Genomic DNA, 17,059 nt, shown 5'->3' on the forward strand with positions numbered 1-17,059 from the left:
TTTTTGGAGGAACTTACCAAATTGTGTTCGCCTGATGTAACTGTTCAGAGAAAAAAAAATAGAACTATCTGTTCCTCTGATAAAAAAAGAGAGAAAAAAAAAAAAAAAAAAAAAAAAACGGCAATAGTAGAGGTGGCCACATTTGATAGATGACTCAGTTTGGAAAGAACATCCTCCAATTAGAAAGTCGCACTTGTAGGAACAGTTATGTGCGCATGTTTTCCCTTCATTTCGAGGGGACTCCAGAGCGATGCTTCACCAGTGGGAGAGGCCTAATGTGGGTGGTGTGACAAACAGTACAAACGGAGCAAACTTCGAACAATGCGAGGCACACACCCATAAGGAAAACACCCAAAAGAGGTAACGACGCACGGATGGTGAACCCCAAGGAGGAAACTCACCTTGAGGACGTCCTACCTAGGGGCGCCCGCGGGGGAGATGTAGAGAATGTACTGAAGGAATTTTTCGCGACACACATTCCGCTAAGTGTCCAAATGGCGGAACTGCAAAAGAGGGGGAATAACGAAGGAGCCCTAAAAATGATGAAAAATAATATGAACAAATTGATAGACGAATGCTTCTTTGTATTGCACAGTATTATCAGCTGTGCGTTGAGGGGCGTTTTAAAGATCGAGACGATTGAAGAAGCACACAGGTACCATTTGATCTACGTGTGGTTCATTCCTGTGTGTGAAGTGGGAAGGAGGAGAAAAGGGGCAACCACCTACTGTGAAGGTACAACTGGGGCAGACTTAGGTGAAGAGGGGGGGAAAGACTCAGGAGGAACGATGGTTACCGTGGTGGAAAGACTCTTCCCATTGGGAGGGGTCTACCTAAGTGAGTGGATCATAACGGGAGTTAACAAAGCGTTGAGCATGATGCTTTGTGGTAGCCGTGGCGGTGGTCACCAGGTGTCCCTCGAAAATTGGTCATTCGTCCTCGATTTGATCAAATTTGTCTATGCCGAGGGGGATATCCTATCCAAGTATCTACACGGAGGGGTGGTACGCCAAGCAGAGAATACACCACTGCCTCACAGTGGGACCCACATGGAAAAGCACAACACTAACGTAGAGACAATTAAACAAAGGGAAAACAGCATCGACACAGCATTGGAAAAGTACCATGAAGATATCCACAACATTATTAAGGCCTATTTTAGCCTCCCATTTATCCTATTTAAGTGTATAACCGATATAGGGGTAAAAAAAGGAGACGACGAAAGGAGGAAGCTGTACATTTATCAGCACATTATTCCAAACGAATTGAATGAAGAAGGATTTTCTAAACATGCTGTGAAGACTTGTGTCTTTTATTGGTTGCATGGAGATGAAGCTACAGTGAATTATGAAAAGATGGCTCTGTTAACGAAGCGAGTGGTGAACTGCTATTTGGTGAATCCCTTTTGTCAGACACTCCTTGCGGGGCTTCTACGGGTCCGTGGGAGCGGCAAGGTGGCTGACTTGCGGGAGAGCTCAGAGGACGCATCCACGTTAACCCGAATGAACCACCTCCTGCAGAACCTCTTTTATTACCTGCACCTGTACTGCCATGGGGAATCCGTCGGAGAAAAGCTACTCACCAGCTTAATCGAAAATATGAGTCCCTTTATCAAGGTCGTTCAAAATGAGCAGAAACTCTCCTTATGTTTATTTAACCGAAGGGTGAAGGACCTTCTGTGTGTACTTATCAAAGTTTCCTTTTTGTATAAATGGGATTTCTACATTTTAGAAAAATTCTTCAGCATTTTCTCACGTAACTGTTTGCCGCTCAGTTTTTCCCTCACCTTCATTGAGCTCATAGCCGATTTGGTGGGGCCCAATTGGACAGCCTCCAGCTTACCCTTCGCAAACTTCACACGTGAGAAGGAAATGATTCATTCCAGTGAGGTGATTCGCGAGAGAAGAAGTTACCACATTATTGCTCGGCAAGTGAAGGGGGAAGAAAATCAAAGCACGGATAGGTGCGCTACAAATTGCACGTCGGATGAACGGAACACTGTCAGAATAATGGCGTTCGATTTTTTGCAAGAAATGTTTTTCTTCGTCTTGGGACAGTTCTCCCCCGATTCTGAACACAAAGCTTCTTCCACTTTTGTCCCTATCATTTTAAGCAAATTACTCTACACCTTTAGCATGCACATGAATTTATTAAATAAGAAGCTTGTTGACAGTTCGTACAATTTTGGCGCACTTTCCGAGGTGGAGTTACACATATACAAATTTCATTTCCACCACAGTGCAAAGCTATTTGAAAGGGTCACTACAATGGTGCGTGAGTTGTTTAAGCGCAAGGATGAAGTGTCTTTGGTCGCCGGGCAAATACTGGCTGACCATTTCAGGCTCTACGTTGATGGGGTATCCTACAAGGCGGAAAGGAAGCGTTCGCCGACCGACGTAGAAATGGAAAATTGTGAAGATTCCATGAAGGGAGGTAGTCTCTTCCCTAATTTGCAACAACCAGAAGAGAGCTTCCCAGAAGAACTGAGGTGTTTCAAGGTTATTAAGCAGAGTGGGTTTGTCTACTTGGAGGACCTCATCTACACCAGCGACCCGGAGCTGGGCGGGCAGGTTGAAAAATGGGGTGTCAAAATGGATGAAAAATCCGGTGACGAATTAATTGACAAATTGGGTGATGAATTGAATGACGAATTGAATGACGAATTGAATGACGAAGTGGACGCTGTAGTGGCCACCCTGCGGGAACCACCCCCTGAGGAAGGGAAGAAAAAAAGAGAAGACGATATGCTTATTAAAAACGCAGATTCGTTAATAGACAACGAACTGTACGATATGGATGAGAAGCAGTTCCTAGTGGAGCTAGAATTGGAAAACGAATTCTACCTCAACATGGATCGGAACAAGAATATGTATACAGACCCACCGGAAGATCTATTCGAATGTCTGCACAGAATGAAAAACAGAGCAAATTATATCGAAAGAAATGAGCAAGATATAAATTACGACCCTTTGAAATTAAATGATAAGAAGGAGACGTATGATGAGGAAAATTTTCGCATAAGTCAGGCAGTGGCCTCCTTGCCCAGGTTTATTAGGAAGGGAGATGTGTTAACCTATTTATGTGTAGAGTTATATGAAGCGTTACTTTCGCTAAACCATTCGAGTTGTCTTCTTCCAGAAGGGAAGTGTTCCTTCGCCACGATTAAGCTATTCAACATGATCCTTCTTACCATCAATGCGCCAATGGAGATATGTAATTTTGTTTTTAAAAATATTTACTCGAATATGTATTCGAGTGTACAGAAGATGGTGATGCTCTTGTGTCTGCAGTTGTGCGTGCTATTCCTTTCGGGGCGAGCTACTCTGCGTGAAGTGTTTCAGAGCGTGCGGGAAGTTACGGCGCAGATGGGGCTGAGTGAAAAGGGTAACCGATGCATGGATCACCAAACCGACTTAGGAAACGTGTCTGATAAATTTTACCATCTGATTGAAAATTTTCCAGAAAGAGGAAGTTCCCCAAGTGGTGATGACAACGCTGCTAAGTCTGATGGTACCCATAACCGTGATGATGTCGCTGTCCATGTCGCTTCCGAACAGGTGGGGGGAAAACGCGTCTTCGTTACTAACGGAGCGAATGGAGAAGAAGAGGAACCACTTCCAAGTGGAAGCACAGGATGGGAAAGAAACACCCTCTTGTTGCACAAGCCAAATAAGGACAGACATGAAAGAAGCAAAATTTGTAACCTCCGAGAAAAAAAAAGTAATAACGCTCTGCTTGAAAGGAAGGAGGCCTCCAAAATCAGCCTCCAAAATAGTGGGAAAAAAACCAAGTCGATGACCACCCTTTGTAGCTTCTTCTTCGCTAGTGCATACACAAAACTGCTAAACGTAAACATAAAAAAGGAAGCGATCAGCATAGAATATGATGAATACAAGTTGAAAAAATATTATTCAAATGACGCATCCCTTGTCTTATCCTTAATCTCAACGTACATGGTATTTTTCACCAACTCATGCAACTGCAATTTGTATATAGACGATATTTTGACGGATGGATTTACATTAGCAAATTTTTACATAAGAAACAAACATTTCCTCGTTCGAAGAGTAAGTTTTAAGTTATTATTTCATATGATTAATTTTATTTTAAAAAAAAAAAAGTTTTATTTGTTGGAGCATGCAAATTACATGGACGTGATTAATTACATGTCGGAAAATGTCCTCTTTGATCAGGACGGTCCATCCGTACAACTGATGCAGTGCATCTTAGGTTTTCACGAAGCGCTTGCGGGGGTACTCCAAGGAAGCAAAAATGGCCACACGTAATGGAACTGTCCAACAAGAGTAATGTTGCACAAGTCCCCCTTCAATTTTTGTCACTACACTGTTCGCAAATTTTTTTGGTTTTTTTTTTTTTTTTTTTTTTGTCTATTCATCTACATAACAAATGAACTTCCCAAATGACGTTTTGCCAAATGGGGAAGGCTTCCCTTCAATGGAAACTTCGTCTGCTTGACCAACGTGGCTACTTCACTTGGATGTTTCTTTTCTTCAGGATAAACGAGCAGAGAAGCTCCAGTTCATCAAGGTTCATAATTTTCAAATAGGAGTCATCGAATTCTTTTAAAAACCTGCAAAGTGCGTTTATAGGTGTTGGGGGGGGTTAGATTTTTCTGCCTTTTGAGCAGTTCAGACGTGATGGCATGCACAAATGGGTGACTCCACCGTGCGGCATACTTACCTTTCTGCGAGCTGCTGGTCAGAGATGTTCTCCTTTACGTAACTTTTCAGCATATCGGGGAACTTCTCGTTGCTGATTTTGTACTCACTCATTTCTTGGATGAGCTCCTCTTTGCGTTGTTCATTTTCATCACTCATTTTTTAAGAAGGAAATTTGCAACTGGTAGGATACCACTAGGCGGAATATACATAATGGGAGCGCACATACGCATACGCAACAAGCTCGTATGCATGTGGTAGGACGCCGAGGAGGGGACACAACTGAAGTTTTTGCCCACTACCAAGGGGGGAAGCAAAATAAAATGGAACGCTTCGTCAAACAGTACGCCGCAATTAAAGGGCGAGGGGTGACAAATATCATACCTTTCCAAAAAAGGAAAAATGTAGGAATATTTTCAAAGTCGAGATTTGTGCACAATTTTTAATTCGTTTTTCATTGTAGGAATTTATCAATGAGCAGTGTTTTTAAATTTAAAATTAAAAGGGGGCTAATAAAAGTATTTGCGCATCCCCATTTTGCACTGCACAAATTTGGAAGAAAAAAAAAAAAAAAAAAGGAAATCATTTTTTCATGGGAAGCTTACCCTTCTTATCAGTAACATCGCAACAGTTATTCACTCTTTCTGTTTTTTTTTTTCCTCAGATGGGTTAATCTGACGAATGGATGTTTTAGCAAAATGGCCAAGTGGAACGGTGATGGGACGTATATATACAGTTAAAATGTTGGGTGGGGGGACTGGAAGGTCAACCCAGAATAGCCCAATGGTGAGTTTGCCCAGTCCGCTTTTAACAATAAGTCCGTTTTGTTTCCCCTTTGGAGTGGGGCCAAAAAGGATGAGATGTAAAAAGAAGGGCGCTTAACCGTGTCATATGTTGGCGATAAAAACTGCGCACACATGAAAACTAAGGGGGGAGAATAGCCACCCAAGATGGGTTTGCAGTTACGTATCAGGTTGGTAATTCATCGCAGTCTCACGATCCGTACCCTGGGGCAGCATGTAAAATGACTGCACGCTCTGTGGGTGCCAACAGGAAGGCCTATTCACAGTCTTCCGTAGTGGGTTAGAATTCGTCCAAATCCATGATGTCGAAAGGGGGAAAGTCTCCCACCTCGATGGAGTTTATATTTCCAAGGTACCCATATTTGCTTCCCTTACATTCGAACAGAAACTTGTTTTGGTATGTCCCGTCGGAGTTCCCCAAAGGTTCGTCTAAATCGACGCCAACAGAAATTTCGTTCCCCTTTTTTATTTTTCCTACAAATTTTAAAACGCCTCTGCGGTCTCCTATTTTGATTCTGCACCGGTTTCCAATTTGGTAGGTTTGTTCATCGTAGGGGGGGTTCTCAAGGGGGTCTTCCCCATTGGGGTGGATCTCCCCGTTGGGGTGGCTTCCGCTATTTGTAGTTCCCCCACGCGCCCTCAACTTTTTTATAAAATTCCTAAATGTGTCCTGTCGTTTGTCATAGTCCTCTTCCTTCATTTCGTATTTAAAATGTTTCAGTTGGTTCAGTTTCTCAGCATCATCCATATGATAAATGACGTCGTTGGGGACGGCATTGCTTTTATCATGTATGTAGATGATATAGTTGTCCTTCACGTTGTAATCATTAAGGCAGAAGTTATCGTTACTTAGGTGGACTTGACTGTTCTCTATGTTTAGCTCATCATATGCATAGAGGTCCATGCTGTTGTGGGGGGTGCCCGTGTGTGTGTATATTTTCTTTTTCACATTTTCTATGCTTTCGAATTTGTTCAGTTTGATTTCTTTCCATTTTTTGTTCTTGTACAGGTTGTGTACCAGGTCGACCTTCACGAAGTCGCTCATTTGTGGACGGATGGTTAGTTGGAACGTCGGTGCACGTTGTTCTATTGCTAGCGTAACGTGGTGTGAATGGGCTTTCCTTGTTCTAGTGGTGGGTACTCCGCTTAGGAGGTGATTATATGAATAATATTCCCCTTAAATTGAACTATACGAGGGGTAATTTTGGAAAATTGGGAAATTTGAAAAAAATGGAAAATTTTCACCAACTTCTTCCCCACTAACGCAAATTTTGGAGAGGCCAATTAAATCGCTTAGGAATGATGACCGTGGACAGGGCGTACAATAGAGTTGGGTCTACCCCTTTAAGCGGAAATGCTACAAAGAGGAGTTTAACCTCCTTGTGATGTCTTGGGTGAGGAACTTTTTAAAGGACAGGGGGCAAAAGGTATTGAAAATTTGTTCAATGTTTTCAAACTCTGTTTTTTCGGCGCAACTTCCTCTATGTGTATGCTCATTCAATACTTCGAAATGGTGCCCATTAAATTGGATGACCAGTTTTAACGTTTCCTTGGTGACCATATTTTTGGACTTCTCCTCATTTTCTTCACTCATATTTATATCTATGCAAAATGTGTTTTCATTTATGTAGTAAAATTTATCATAAAATTGCTTATATTCTTCTTCGATAATTTTCACTTCGTCGTTATCCATCCTTGGGTCTGTCGCGAAGGTTTACATAACATCCTTTTGCGGTGACGGTTAAATCGTTCGGTGCTGGGAAGGGGGGATGAAAGGCAACTCCGCACGGGTGTATGCTGTCACCGGGGCACAATTCGCTCGTTCAGCTTCCTCTATATTTTGTCCTTTATTTTTAGGTAATCCCTTGAGTTAATAAAATGGCCGTTTTTTTTTCGTTCGATGCGCGTCCGTAGGGCTTAGCTGCTGCTTGAGGGGAGACCTAAATGGCAAAAAAGGGAGGCCGTGAAATGGAAGTAGTGCGATAAAGCAAAAGAGAACACACACAAAAAAGAATCTCTTTAATGCCACTCCAAAATGAATGTGCATCCCTGTGTTCTATCCCTCTCACACACACACACACACAAACTCGTGCTACTGCTTACCTCTGAATGGAGAAATGAACTAACAGGTAGTACCTTGTGAAGGAATACATGTGCAGTGACGACCCTGCTGCATAGGTCCTGCTTGTTCTACCTTAACGATGGACAGGAAGATGGGGAGAAACCATGTCGAGTGTTTTAAACCCTATTCTGATTACTTCTTTTTATTATGGTGAAAATTTAAAATGATAGAAGTGTGCTACAACGTTGCATAGGAGAACAATGGGGAAGTGAGCCACCTTATTTCGTGCCTACCCTCTGTGCACTCTCTCGTTGTCATTGCGCATAACCCATTACACGTCACTTGATCCTTTTTTTTTTTTTTTTCCGAAGAATTGAACATTAATTTCGTGTTGGGGGGTTCGGCCAAGCATTTGGAAGAAGTCTCTGAAGTGCGCGCACAAATTAGCGCGTAAATGTGCCTGAGAATACGTGTCAGTTTTGCACAAATGTGAGCATCACGTTTACCTGTTAGTTCCCTCCACACCAACAAAATCTCAACGCCAGTTCACACTCCCGCACGCCAAGTGATATTTCCCCCTATTATGATGTTCCCCCAATTACTGATGATCCGTTGGTCCATTTTGTAGGAGAGCATGCCATGTCTGCGCAGACGTGCTAGTGTGAGAGGTTCCTTAGTACGGCGACTGCCTTTTTAGAAATCTGCGCCCAGAATGAGGGAAGATCCTCATGATGGTGAGTGCGAAAAAGGGGGAACTGCCGTGATGCATGGCAATGAACGAAGCAGTGATGGTGTAACCAGGGTGATGCCCCTTGATCTGGCCGGCAACCACGGGGAAGAAGGTAACTGTGAAGAAGAATGGGGACACCCTGGAAGGACTTTCGTATACATGGAACGGACAGATGAGCCACCAGGTGCCTGCACAAAGCTCATATTAAATTTTAAAAAACTAAAGTTAAGAAGCGAAAAAAATTTTGCCGAAATGGTACGTCAAAACCGTGCAACCATATTAGACGCCTTAAAGAAGGTAGAGGTGGGAATAGCAGCAGCTACCATTAATAATATGGGGATACCTTCCCGAAAGGATAATAACGTTGAATTGGGAAAATGTGATAACCAGGAAGAGGCAAAAAATCTAATTGTGTGGGAATTGGATCTGTCCTGCAATTACTTTGTACACCTCTCCATTGACAATCTTTTGTTCATCCTTATCCAGAATGAAATAATTAGCAAGGGCAGTGTTTTAAAGGTGCATAATTTAAAAACAATAAACATACGAAAAAATCTTTTAATTGTTTTTCCCTACTGGGGGAAACACAAATTGGAGAATCTCCTTCATTTGTGTTTATCTCACAATGAGATTTGTGAACTGGAACCCATGGATGGATCGCCTACGCCTGCTAAAATGGAGACACCTCCAGCATGCGAAAATAATGTGGAGAGAGATCCCCTCTTCGTAGCCGAAACGAAGGGAGAACCCCCTGGTGAAGAAGGGGCACTAAACTGGCAAGCACCCAATTTGACTCACCTTTATTTACAAAACAACAAAATTACGTCACTCCATTTTGTTAAGTACCTACTCAATGGGCACAAAAATATTTCCCACATAAATATCAGTTTTAATAGAATAAAGTCGTTAAGTGACTTTCCCTTTCTGGCAAATTTGAAGCAGTTCGATTTATCCTTTAACACGGAATTGTCATGCCTCCGTGGTGGCAAAGAAGTTGAGGGCAAAAGGGTGGATAACCTTCTCAGTGCGTATGATCACGAAGGGGAAGGTGAACAAAACGACCACGAGGGAAGCTATTTTTTTAACATGCCCTCAGGTGGGGATAAAAAGTTGAGGCATCACAACATTTTTGTTACGTTAAAGCATTTTTTCCCCAATTTGGAAAACCTTAATTTGAAGCACACACCATTATTTAACATTTAGCAGCCTAATGGCACGGCGCGTGTAAGGCAAAAAAGAAAGATGCGATCGAGTTTGTTATCCTTACTGTGAATTCCTGTTGTGCGGCGCATATAATATATGCATGCACATTTGCGTATACGAATGTGTAGTCATGGTTGAAACACCTCGATTGGTGTGCACTGTGAGACAAGCTTCGCTACTCAGTTTTTCCCCCTGATGCTGCGAAGGAGTCCTGTTCGAAAAGGACGAAGAATTTTTTTTTTTTTTTTCGTCACATGAAGGGTAACTTTTTTGTGTTGCCGAACGGACGTTGCATCGTAAAACTAAACGGGCAGTCATTATTCTTCTGCGTGACAATGTTTAAGCGTGACCAATTTGAATATACCTCTTAAATGGTACGATTCTGTCGTGTGTTAATGCAATTCATACGACGGCACGAATGAACATGTCGAAGGGGGTTTGTAGCAATCTGCCCTTTTATTTTAACGAAGGGGATAAAAAATGATAACAAAAAAAAAAGTGAATTGGATACGCGGCACAACGGGAATACAAGAAGAAAAAAAAAAACACACACAATGGCATATGCCACTATAATCACGCTATATTTTGTCCCCGGCGATGGAAAAGGTCCACAATTTTTATTAACACGTTCATGTAGTACATACCCTTCGCTTAATTGTGAGATACACATATGCTTGTACTTTTCTTAAGGAGGGAAGGGGATGTAAAACTCCCCTTGGTGAATTCTCTGTGGGAATACCTTACATTTGAGCAACGTAACTCGTCCCAATGATCTCTTCCCTATTTGGCGCGATAAATTACTTAACCGGAGTTGAAAGATGGGTACCTAAACGTGGTGCATCCCTTGGGGCAGTCACACGTGGTTTATACACCGCAATGTCACTACGCAGAACTTCATGAATATACGACTTCATTGTGCAAAATGTACACATATGTATAGTGTGGCACTTTTGCCTTAACCAAAACACGCGCAGCAATGTCGAGGATGAAGTTAGAGCATTATTAATTGATGCCTTCCTCATGCTTAAAAACGGTGCAGATAAAATAGGGGGGGTGCTCTTTTCACACATGGGTTGACCACAAGGGCAATTTAATCATTACCGTAGGGGGATGCAAAAGCGGGGCCAAAATGTGCCCAAATGAAATGAAACGCAAAAGGCCAAGTGTACAAACGGGGTATGGTCATGGTGCATATATATACATACATATATATATTTATATGTATGTATTTGTGTACCTATTTGTGGCGTGCCCGCAAAAGACCCATTAAACGCAAACACAAAAAAAAGCCACACTCTGTGTCATGTCACGCGGGGCTTAAAATAGAAAAATTGCATGAAGCCGAAAAGTGTTACAGGTTTGTTTTGTCTTTACGTGTCAATTAAACGGGGACAGATTATTTATATTTCTATTTTTCCAATCGGAACATGAGGGCGGAACGATACGTGCCCAGAGCGCATGTTTTGTACGTTGTGCACAACATAGACGATCGGCAAATGGTATTGTGGAGGTGCGCGCTTCGCACAAGGGAAAAAAAGGATTTTTAAACGACCAACCGTGTCATGCAAACGTTATATGTAAGGGCACGAGAAATATCATTGTACTAAGATTGGGATTAGCGTTCGCGTTGGCATTGGCAATGGGGGTAATTATTTTATGATCTCGGTGATGCAACTTGGCACCCAATCCGAAGAAGTGTTTAGGACAACGAAACCCCGCGTGGAGTGAATTTTCTCAAAATTGTTAATTGGTCGCTCAGAAGGAGGGGCCGAAAGAGGCTCGTTTTTTTAACGTACATGTGGGTGGAGCGCGGTAGCCTGGATCCGAAATTGCCGTCTATAGCTACATTTGGTCGATGTGTGAAACATCCGCGCAATTTCGCTTACGTGGCAACAGCAGCAGCAGTTTTAACAGTGTACTACTACAAACGTTTAATTCGTCCTGCTTAAAATTTGGGACATCATAATTTTGGAAAATGAAGGAGCGCAGTAGTTAAGGCCGTTGCCATTTTGCGCGGAAGTTGATATCATTTTTTTTTTTTTTCGCACTTAAAAATGTAACATGTAGGGTGGAAATGTTTTGCAGCCTGTTTGCGGAATTTACTCTTAACAAGTGTTTGTTCGCCATGAGAAGCACGTTTTCTCGATTTTACGAGGTGGCGTTTCGCGCAATTATATATACATATATTATATACATTATATATGTACTATATATATATTTATATGTAGTACACACATGTTTTTTTTTTTTTTTTTTTTTTTTTTTTGTGGCTTAATTTTCACAGGCAGATCGCCTGTTGTACAAGTGATGCAATTTTTGCCATTCACACGGTGTGGGGTGTTAAGCACATGCGCAGTGAAGCAGTGCACATATTGCAGGTGAAGAACATTCACAAAAGACGCGTTTCTTTTTTACGTCGAATTGACGCATGTAGGCGGGCACATGCGCATATAAATTTACATATAAGTATATACGTGCAACGAATGGCGCCGCGCCTGCAATATTCATACAACTGCTAAATGGCGCACATAATATAATTATGAAGCTCACGCTTTTTTACAAATTGCACGTACGTAATTGGGAGCGCATACATTCACCTAGGCTATGTGTTGGGTTTTGCTTCTTCCGTTTTTTCGCGGCATTTTTTTCTCCCTATAGCGCATAGGAAGCTATATATATATAACATTACATTGCATATATATATTTATATATATGTCATAAATTTTTATATTCACAAGGGGCGCGAGAAAAAAAGGCACTTAAAAATTGAAACTCGCATATATGCATACATGCAGAATCTGGTAAACGCAGCTCCTTTTTTTAAGAGGAGAAGAATCGATTTGAACTTTATCTACGCATATTATATTGTGCATATATGAACACATGCGAGGTGAAAGTAAAAACAATTCGTACATATTTGCATATCAGCGACTGTGCCATTCGTGCAGTGATGAGCACGTGTTGGGCGATCCATTAATTTTATAGGATATAGATGATGTATTTTTTTTTTTTTTTAATGCCCCTACATTTTACGCCATTAATTTAATTGGGACAATTTTTGAAAAATAATGAATATAGGCCAAAATTCAATGAAGAAAAAAAATAAGCATGTTCAAATATATATTATTAATATTATATGTATATTTATATAGTACTTCGTTGCACTGCATATATTTTGCCGCCCCGTATTACGTGAATGTTACATATATATACAGGGTGAACGAGCCGAGCCTTCACGGGTATAATATTATATGTAGCAAACAAATATATCATGTTTTTTACGGTAATTTTTGTGAACATTTTTATGAACCATATAAATAGTGATATTGCCAAAAAAAAATAGTACCAGCAGAAGAAAAAAAATAAAGCGGAAGCAAAAGCAAAAATAAAAAAACAAAAATATAAGCAAAAGTTAAAACAAAAACAAAACAAAAATAAAGAAAAAGAAAAAGAAAAAAAGCAAAAACGTAAAAACCCAAAAAAGCAAAGAAGCTAATACAAAAAGAAGAAGAAGTTAAAATGATATAAAGCGGCCAAAAGATTAAGGAAGATTAAAAGAATTTTTGCTTATAAGAAAAAAAAAAAAAGAGGAGCCTCCTTTGCCCCAAAAAAAAAGTACTTTAAAACTTGAACCTGCTATTACAAAATAGCACGTTTTATTTTATTATTTTTTTTAATTGTAACATTTTTTAAATCTTTAAAAAAAAGTTATTCATGTAAACTCATGCATATATAATTTTACGTGAACTGCTTATTCTTTTTAATCATATATATGTACATGTATATATTAATATAAAACACTGTCGCCCCTCCCCCCCTTTTTCATATGGGCCTATGCTAATATACCTGTGTACGGAAATATATATACTTATATATGCCTCTATATTTTATATATAAATATATCAGGTGTTTACGTATACGTATATGTAGGAGTATCGTGTTATATATAGTGAAATTCCCCCATATTTTTTTTTTTGAGACAATTTTTTATATTTTGAATGCCTATTCACACATCCCCCCATTGCGTAACGCCTGCATATTTTTATATACAAACAAACATATATATTTGGTGTGCTTTTTCATTTTCGTACAATTTGACCTATGCATGTTCTTACATGCAATTAACCAATCCAAACAGAAATATATAATGTTTATCTTGCATTAAATGTTTCTTTAGTAATTTTTAGTAGTTAGTTTTTTGTGCTGAAGGATATATAATTCCTTTCAAATTAATTTCACGTGCTCTGCAAGGCGTATGTGTTGTACGGGTTCTATATATTCATACGAACATACAATTGTACGGAAGCACTTGTGCGCATCAATCCCACTGTATATACACAGCCTGTCGCGGGAAGGAATATACGTGCGCTTGTGCCACACGTGTGTGTATATATGTAGATAGATAATTCCTACATATATGTGCATACAAATAAGCCTACCTCTGGTGCTTTTTTTTTTTTTTTCATTATTTTTTCCCCCCCCCAACGGTGTGTGAACACGCTCGTTTTTATTTTTACGTATAATAAATTTTACACCTCCTCTCCCCGCGCATATGTGTCTGCACGTGTGAACGGATGTAGTATCGGTTAAGTGACAGAAGGCACGAGAGGACTTTTCACGTAGTTCCCTGGAGCCCGTATTGTTATTGCACGCGTGTGTGCCATGTATGTTTGTGTATATATATAATATATGCACATACGTAAGAGTCCGCTCACCGCAATTGCGCTTCCCCCTCACAACCCGTGTGTTTAATGAAAGCGGCTTGTTTTTAGTCAATCGTGTATATAAAGTTTACGCATGTCTATGTGCTAGCGGCTTTACCAGGTCGAATCTCAGAAGAAAAACGTGCACATGTGTAAATACATATATATGTACGTGTGACACATTTTTACCGCTTGACTTACCAGTATAGACTTATGTTGCATACCTTCACATTTGCATAAGTGTGTATGGGCTCCATTCTCTTCCAGCGTACGCTTATGTATAAGGCAACTTTAAGTTTCGCCCTCCCCCCTTTGCAATCTTTTATTACAGCCAATTACAAACCATCCTTTTTTTTAATTTTTTATCATTACTTTTTACGAAAAAAATTTTAGCCTCATTCATTTACACATAATTTATTTTTTCTCGTTTTCATTTTTTCACATTTCACTTTTTCACCTTTTTACGTTTTCATTTTTTATTTTTTGACGTGTCAGAATTGTTATACTCGCGTATTATACGTTCTTTACTACCTGGTGTCCCCACTCACATGCTGCCATTTCATTGTACATCCGAAGTGTGTGTACATATAAATGAGCATATGCACATGTTTATGTAAGAACACGTGTGTTTGTTAGGATTGTTTTGACTCCGTGCACACTTTTTTTTTTTTACAACAACGCGACAGCCATATACTAATTGCCGGAAAGGCGCGACGTTTCTTTTCCCGCGTACACACCTTTTAAGGTCGACCTTCCCATCACCGTTCGTAAATTTCATGAAAGTGGCATGTTCTATGTTTTCTGTAAGTACGAACAGGGAAATATACATATATAGAGAGATTGCTTTTTCCATTCGATGTTTATGGCTTTTTTTTTTTTTTTAACATTGAAGAATAGACTTTATTCTTTAATTATAGCGATATTATTTTTTTAAAATTTACGCAAAGATTTTTTTAATTTTACTAAGTTTTTTTTTCTTTTTTTTTTAAGCTTTCCTTTTGATTGTTCTTTTACGCATTTATTTATTTTTATTTTTTCCCAATTTTTTTGAAGTATAAGCGCATGCAATCTGTTCATTTTTAACACGCCGTGGGTGCCGCAGTTTTTATGAGCTTATTCACGTCCTTCGCGGAGGCGCTTGCATTTGCTATATTGCTCACTGCGAGGATTCATATTGTGCAAGAAAGAAACGTGCATGTCTGTGTCCACACAAAAGCGCCTGAGCGCGAACGCATACAAGTGCATGTGTAGAGATATGTAATGATATTTATTGAGGCACATTGACATATATGGACACATACCGTGAACGTATATTGATATGTATCGCCGTATATAGCCCACATACATGCGAAAGGCAAAGCAGTGTGGTCTTGTAATATATGAAGCCACATGTTACATACGTATTCGCCCGTGCATGCAAACCATATGCACACGTGCATGAGTGTATATGTCACAGCTGGGCATCTTTAAAACGCATCCCATATATACATGTGTACTGTAATATTTTGAGAAATATTTTTTCACATGATAAAATAGTGACACTTATTTTACATGTAGTCGTAATTAAAATTGGATTCTTTTAATTTTAGGCTTTTCTTGCAATTTTCGCATTTCTGCATTTTTTTTAAATACCTTTATGTAGAACATTTCACGTAGTGATATGTAAATGCGAGTCGAATGCACGAGCCAAGTTCATGTGGACGGTATCGCCATTACGCTGCCCATCCGTGAGCCACTTATTAATGTTTAACGTAGTGCTATTTTTTGCGTTGCATTGAGATAGCGTTTTTAAAATTGCGTTTTTAAAAATTGCGTATTTAAAAATTGCTTCTTTTTAAGATATCGTTTTTTTAAATTTTATTTTGTACTGCTTTACTTTGTAATTCCTCTGCCCCCATGTAATACAATATTTTATCTGTAGGCTGCTTTTTTTACTGCGTCCCTTTTTTAGCGCGCCATTTTTTCCAGATATTATTCCATGTAAATTTTATTTTTTACGATCCTTTATGTGAATTTTTTTTTATTTTAATTATTTTAATTATACAGCTGTTTAGGTGAAGTTTTATTATATAATTGTCACCCCTCTATTTTTTTTTAAATATTTGTTTTAGCCCCCATATAATTAATATCCAGCCACGGGAGTGTATGTGTGTGCAGGTATACGTATGAGCGTGGGCATATGCGCGTATTCATTTATGCATTGCGTACATATATATATAAATATATATACATGTATATGTATGTGCGCGTGTGTGTACCACGAGCATACGACACGAAAGCGTGATAATCCACACCCAGTGCATTTTTGCACCAACGATCGCATGGTACGATATTTTTATACAGTTGTTTAGACAAGTATCTATCTGTGCAACGTTTTAGCGCGAGCATATTGTGACCACACCAGTTCATCGCGCATACCAGTGTGCGTGTATGTATATATATTTGCACATGTATACACACCAATTAAGTGTGCGTTCGTGGAATCGTACCATAAGGTACACTGCGCGTTGTGGTGACGTATACACACGGACAGGGAGGCACAGGTGCACTTTTAAGCAACGAAATGAAAATGATAACTGATAGGCGCGAGAGAAAAATATAAAGGAAGAAACTGACGAGTCTTGCTTTTATGTACGTACTATACCATTCGGGCATTGGTACATATATATCAGCACCCATATTTGCATATGTATATGTGAGTACTGCTGTGTATGTACAGATCGAACGTGGAGAAAAACACATCTCCAAGTTTTACGCCATTTGTGTAACACGTCCACAGTGCACCTTTTTTTTTTTTTCTTCTTGAGAATAAAAGGAGATAAAAAAGGAGTGATAAAAAGATTGATAAATAGAGAATAAAAAAAAAAAAAAAAAAAAAA

General features: G+C 39.7%; 5 protein-coding genes across 5 annotated transcripts; 2 read left to right on the plus strand and 3 right to left on the minus strand.

Annotated features, from left to right (window-relative positions):
• Window positions 1–374: 374 nt before the first annotated feature.
• Window positions 375–4,286, plus strand: PCOAH_00018540 (Uncharacterized protein; the record flags this gene model as incomplete). The annotated part of the gene is made up of 1 exon (XM_020058663.1): window positions 375–4,286. The coding sequence occupies one exon, from the start codon at window positions 375–377 to the stop codon at window positions 4,284–4,286; it is 3,912 nt and encodes a 1,303-aa protein (XP_019914208.1).
• Window positions 4,287–4,485: 199 nt separating this feature from the next.
• Window positions 4,486–4,838, minus strand: PCOAH_00018550 (Uncharacterized protein; the record flags this gene model as incomplete). Its single annotated transcript, XM_020058664.1, has 2 exons — window positions 4,486–4,591; window positions 4,702–4,838. The coding sequence occupies 2 exons, from the start codon at window positions 4,836–4,838 to the stop codon at window positions 4,486–4,488; spliced, it is 243 nt and encodes an 80-aa protein (XP_019913929.1).
• A 924-nt stretch (window positions 4,839–5,762) lies between these two features.
• On the minus strand, window positions 5,763–6,527 carry PCOAH_00018560 (Tubulin-specific chaperone; the record flags this gene model as incomplete). The annotated part of the gene is made up of 1 exon (XM_020058665.1): window positions 5,763–6,527. One exon carries the CDS (start codon window positions 6,525–6,527, stop codon window positions 5,763–5,765), a length of 765 nt encoding a protein of 254 aa, XP_019914042.1.
• A 312-nt stretch (window positions 6,528–6,839) lies between these two features.
• Window positions 6,840–7,175, minus strand: PCOAH_00018570 (Uncharacterized protein; the record flags this gene model as incomplete). The annotated part of the gene is made up of 1 exon (XM_020058666.1): window positions 6,840–7,175. One exon carries the CDS (start codon window positions 7,173–7,175, stop codon window positions 6,840–6,842), a length of 336 nt encoding a protein of 111 aa, XP_019914153.1.
• Window positions 7,176–8,256: 1,081 nt separating this feature from the next.
• On the plus strand, window positions 8,257–9,477 carry PCOAH_00018580 (Uncharacterized protein; the record flags this gene model as incomplete). The annotated part of the gene is made up of 1 exon (XM_020058667.1): window positions 8,257–9,477. The coding sequence occupies one exon, from the start codon at window positions 8,257–8,259 to the stop codon at window positions 9,475–9,477; it is 1,221 nt and encodes a 406-aa protein (XP_019914051.1).
• Window positions 9,478–17,059: the final 7,582 nt, after the last annotated feature.

Source organism: Plasmodium coatneyi, chromosome 7 (assembly GCF_001680005.1).
Source record: "Plasmodium coatneyi strain Hackeri chromosome 7, complete sequence".
NCBI classification, from domain to species: Eukaryota; Apicomplexa; class Aconoidasida; order Haemosporida; family Plasmodiidae; genus Plasmodium; species Plasmodium coatneyi.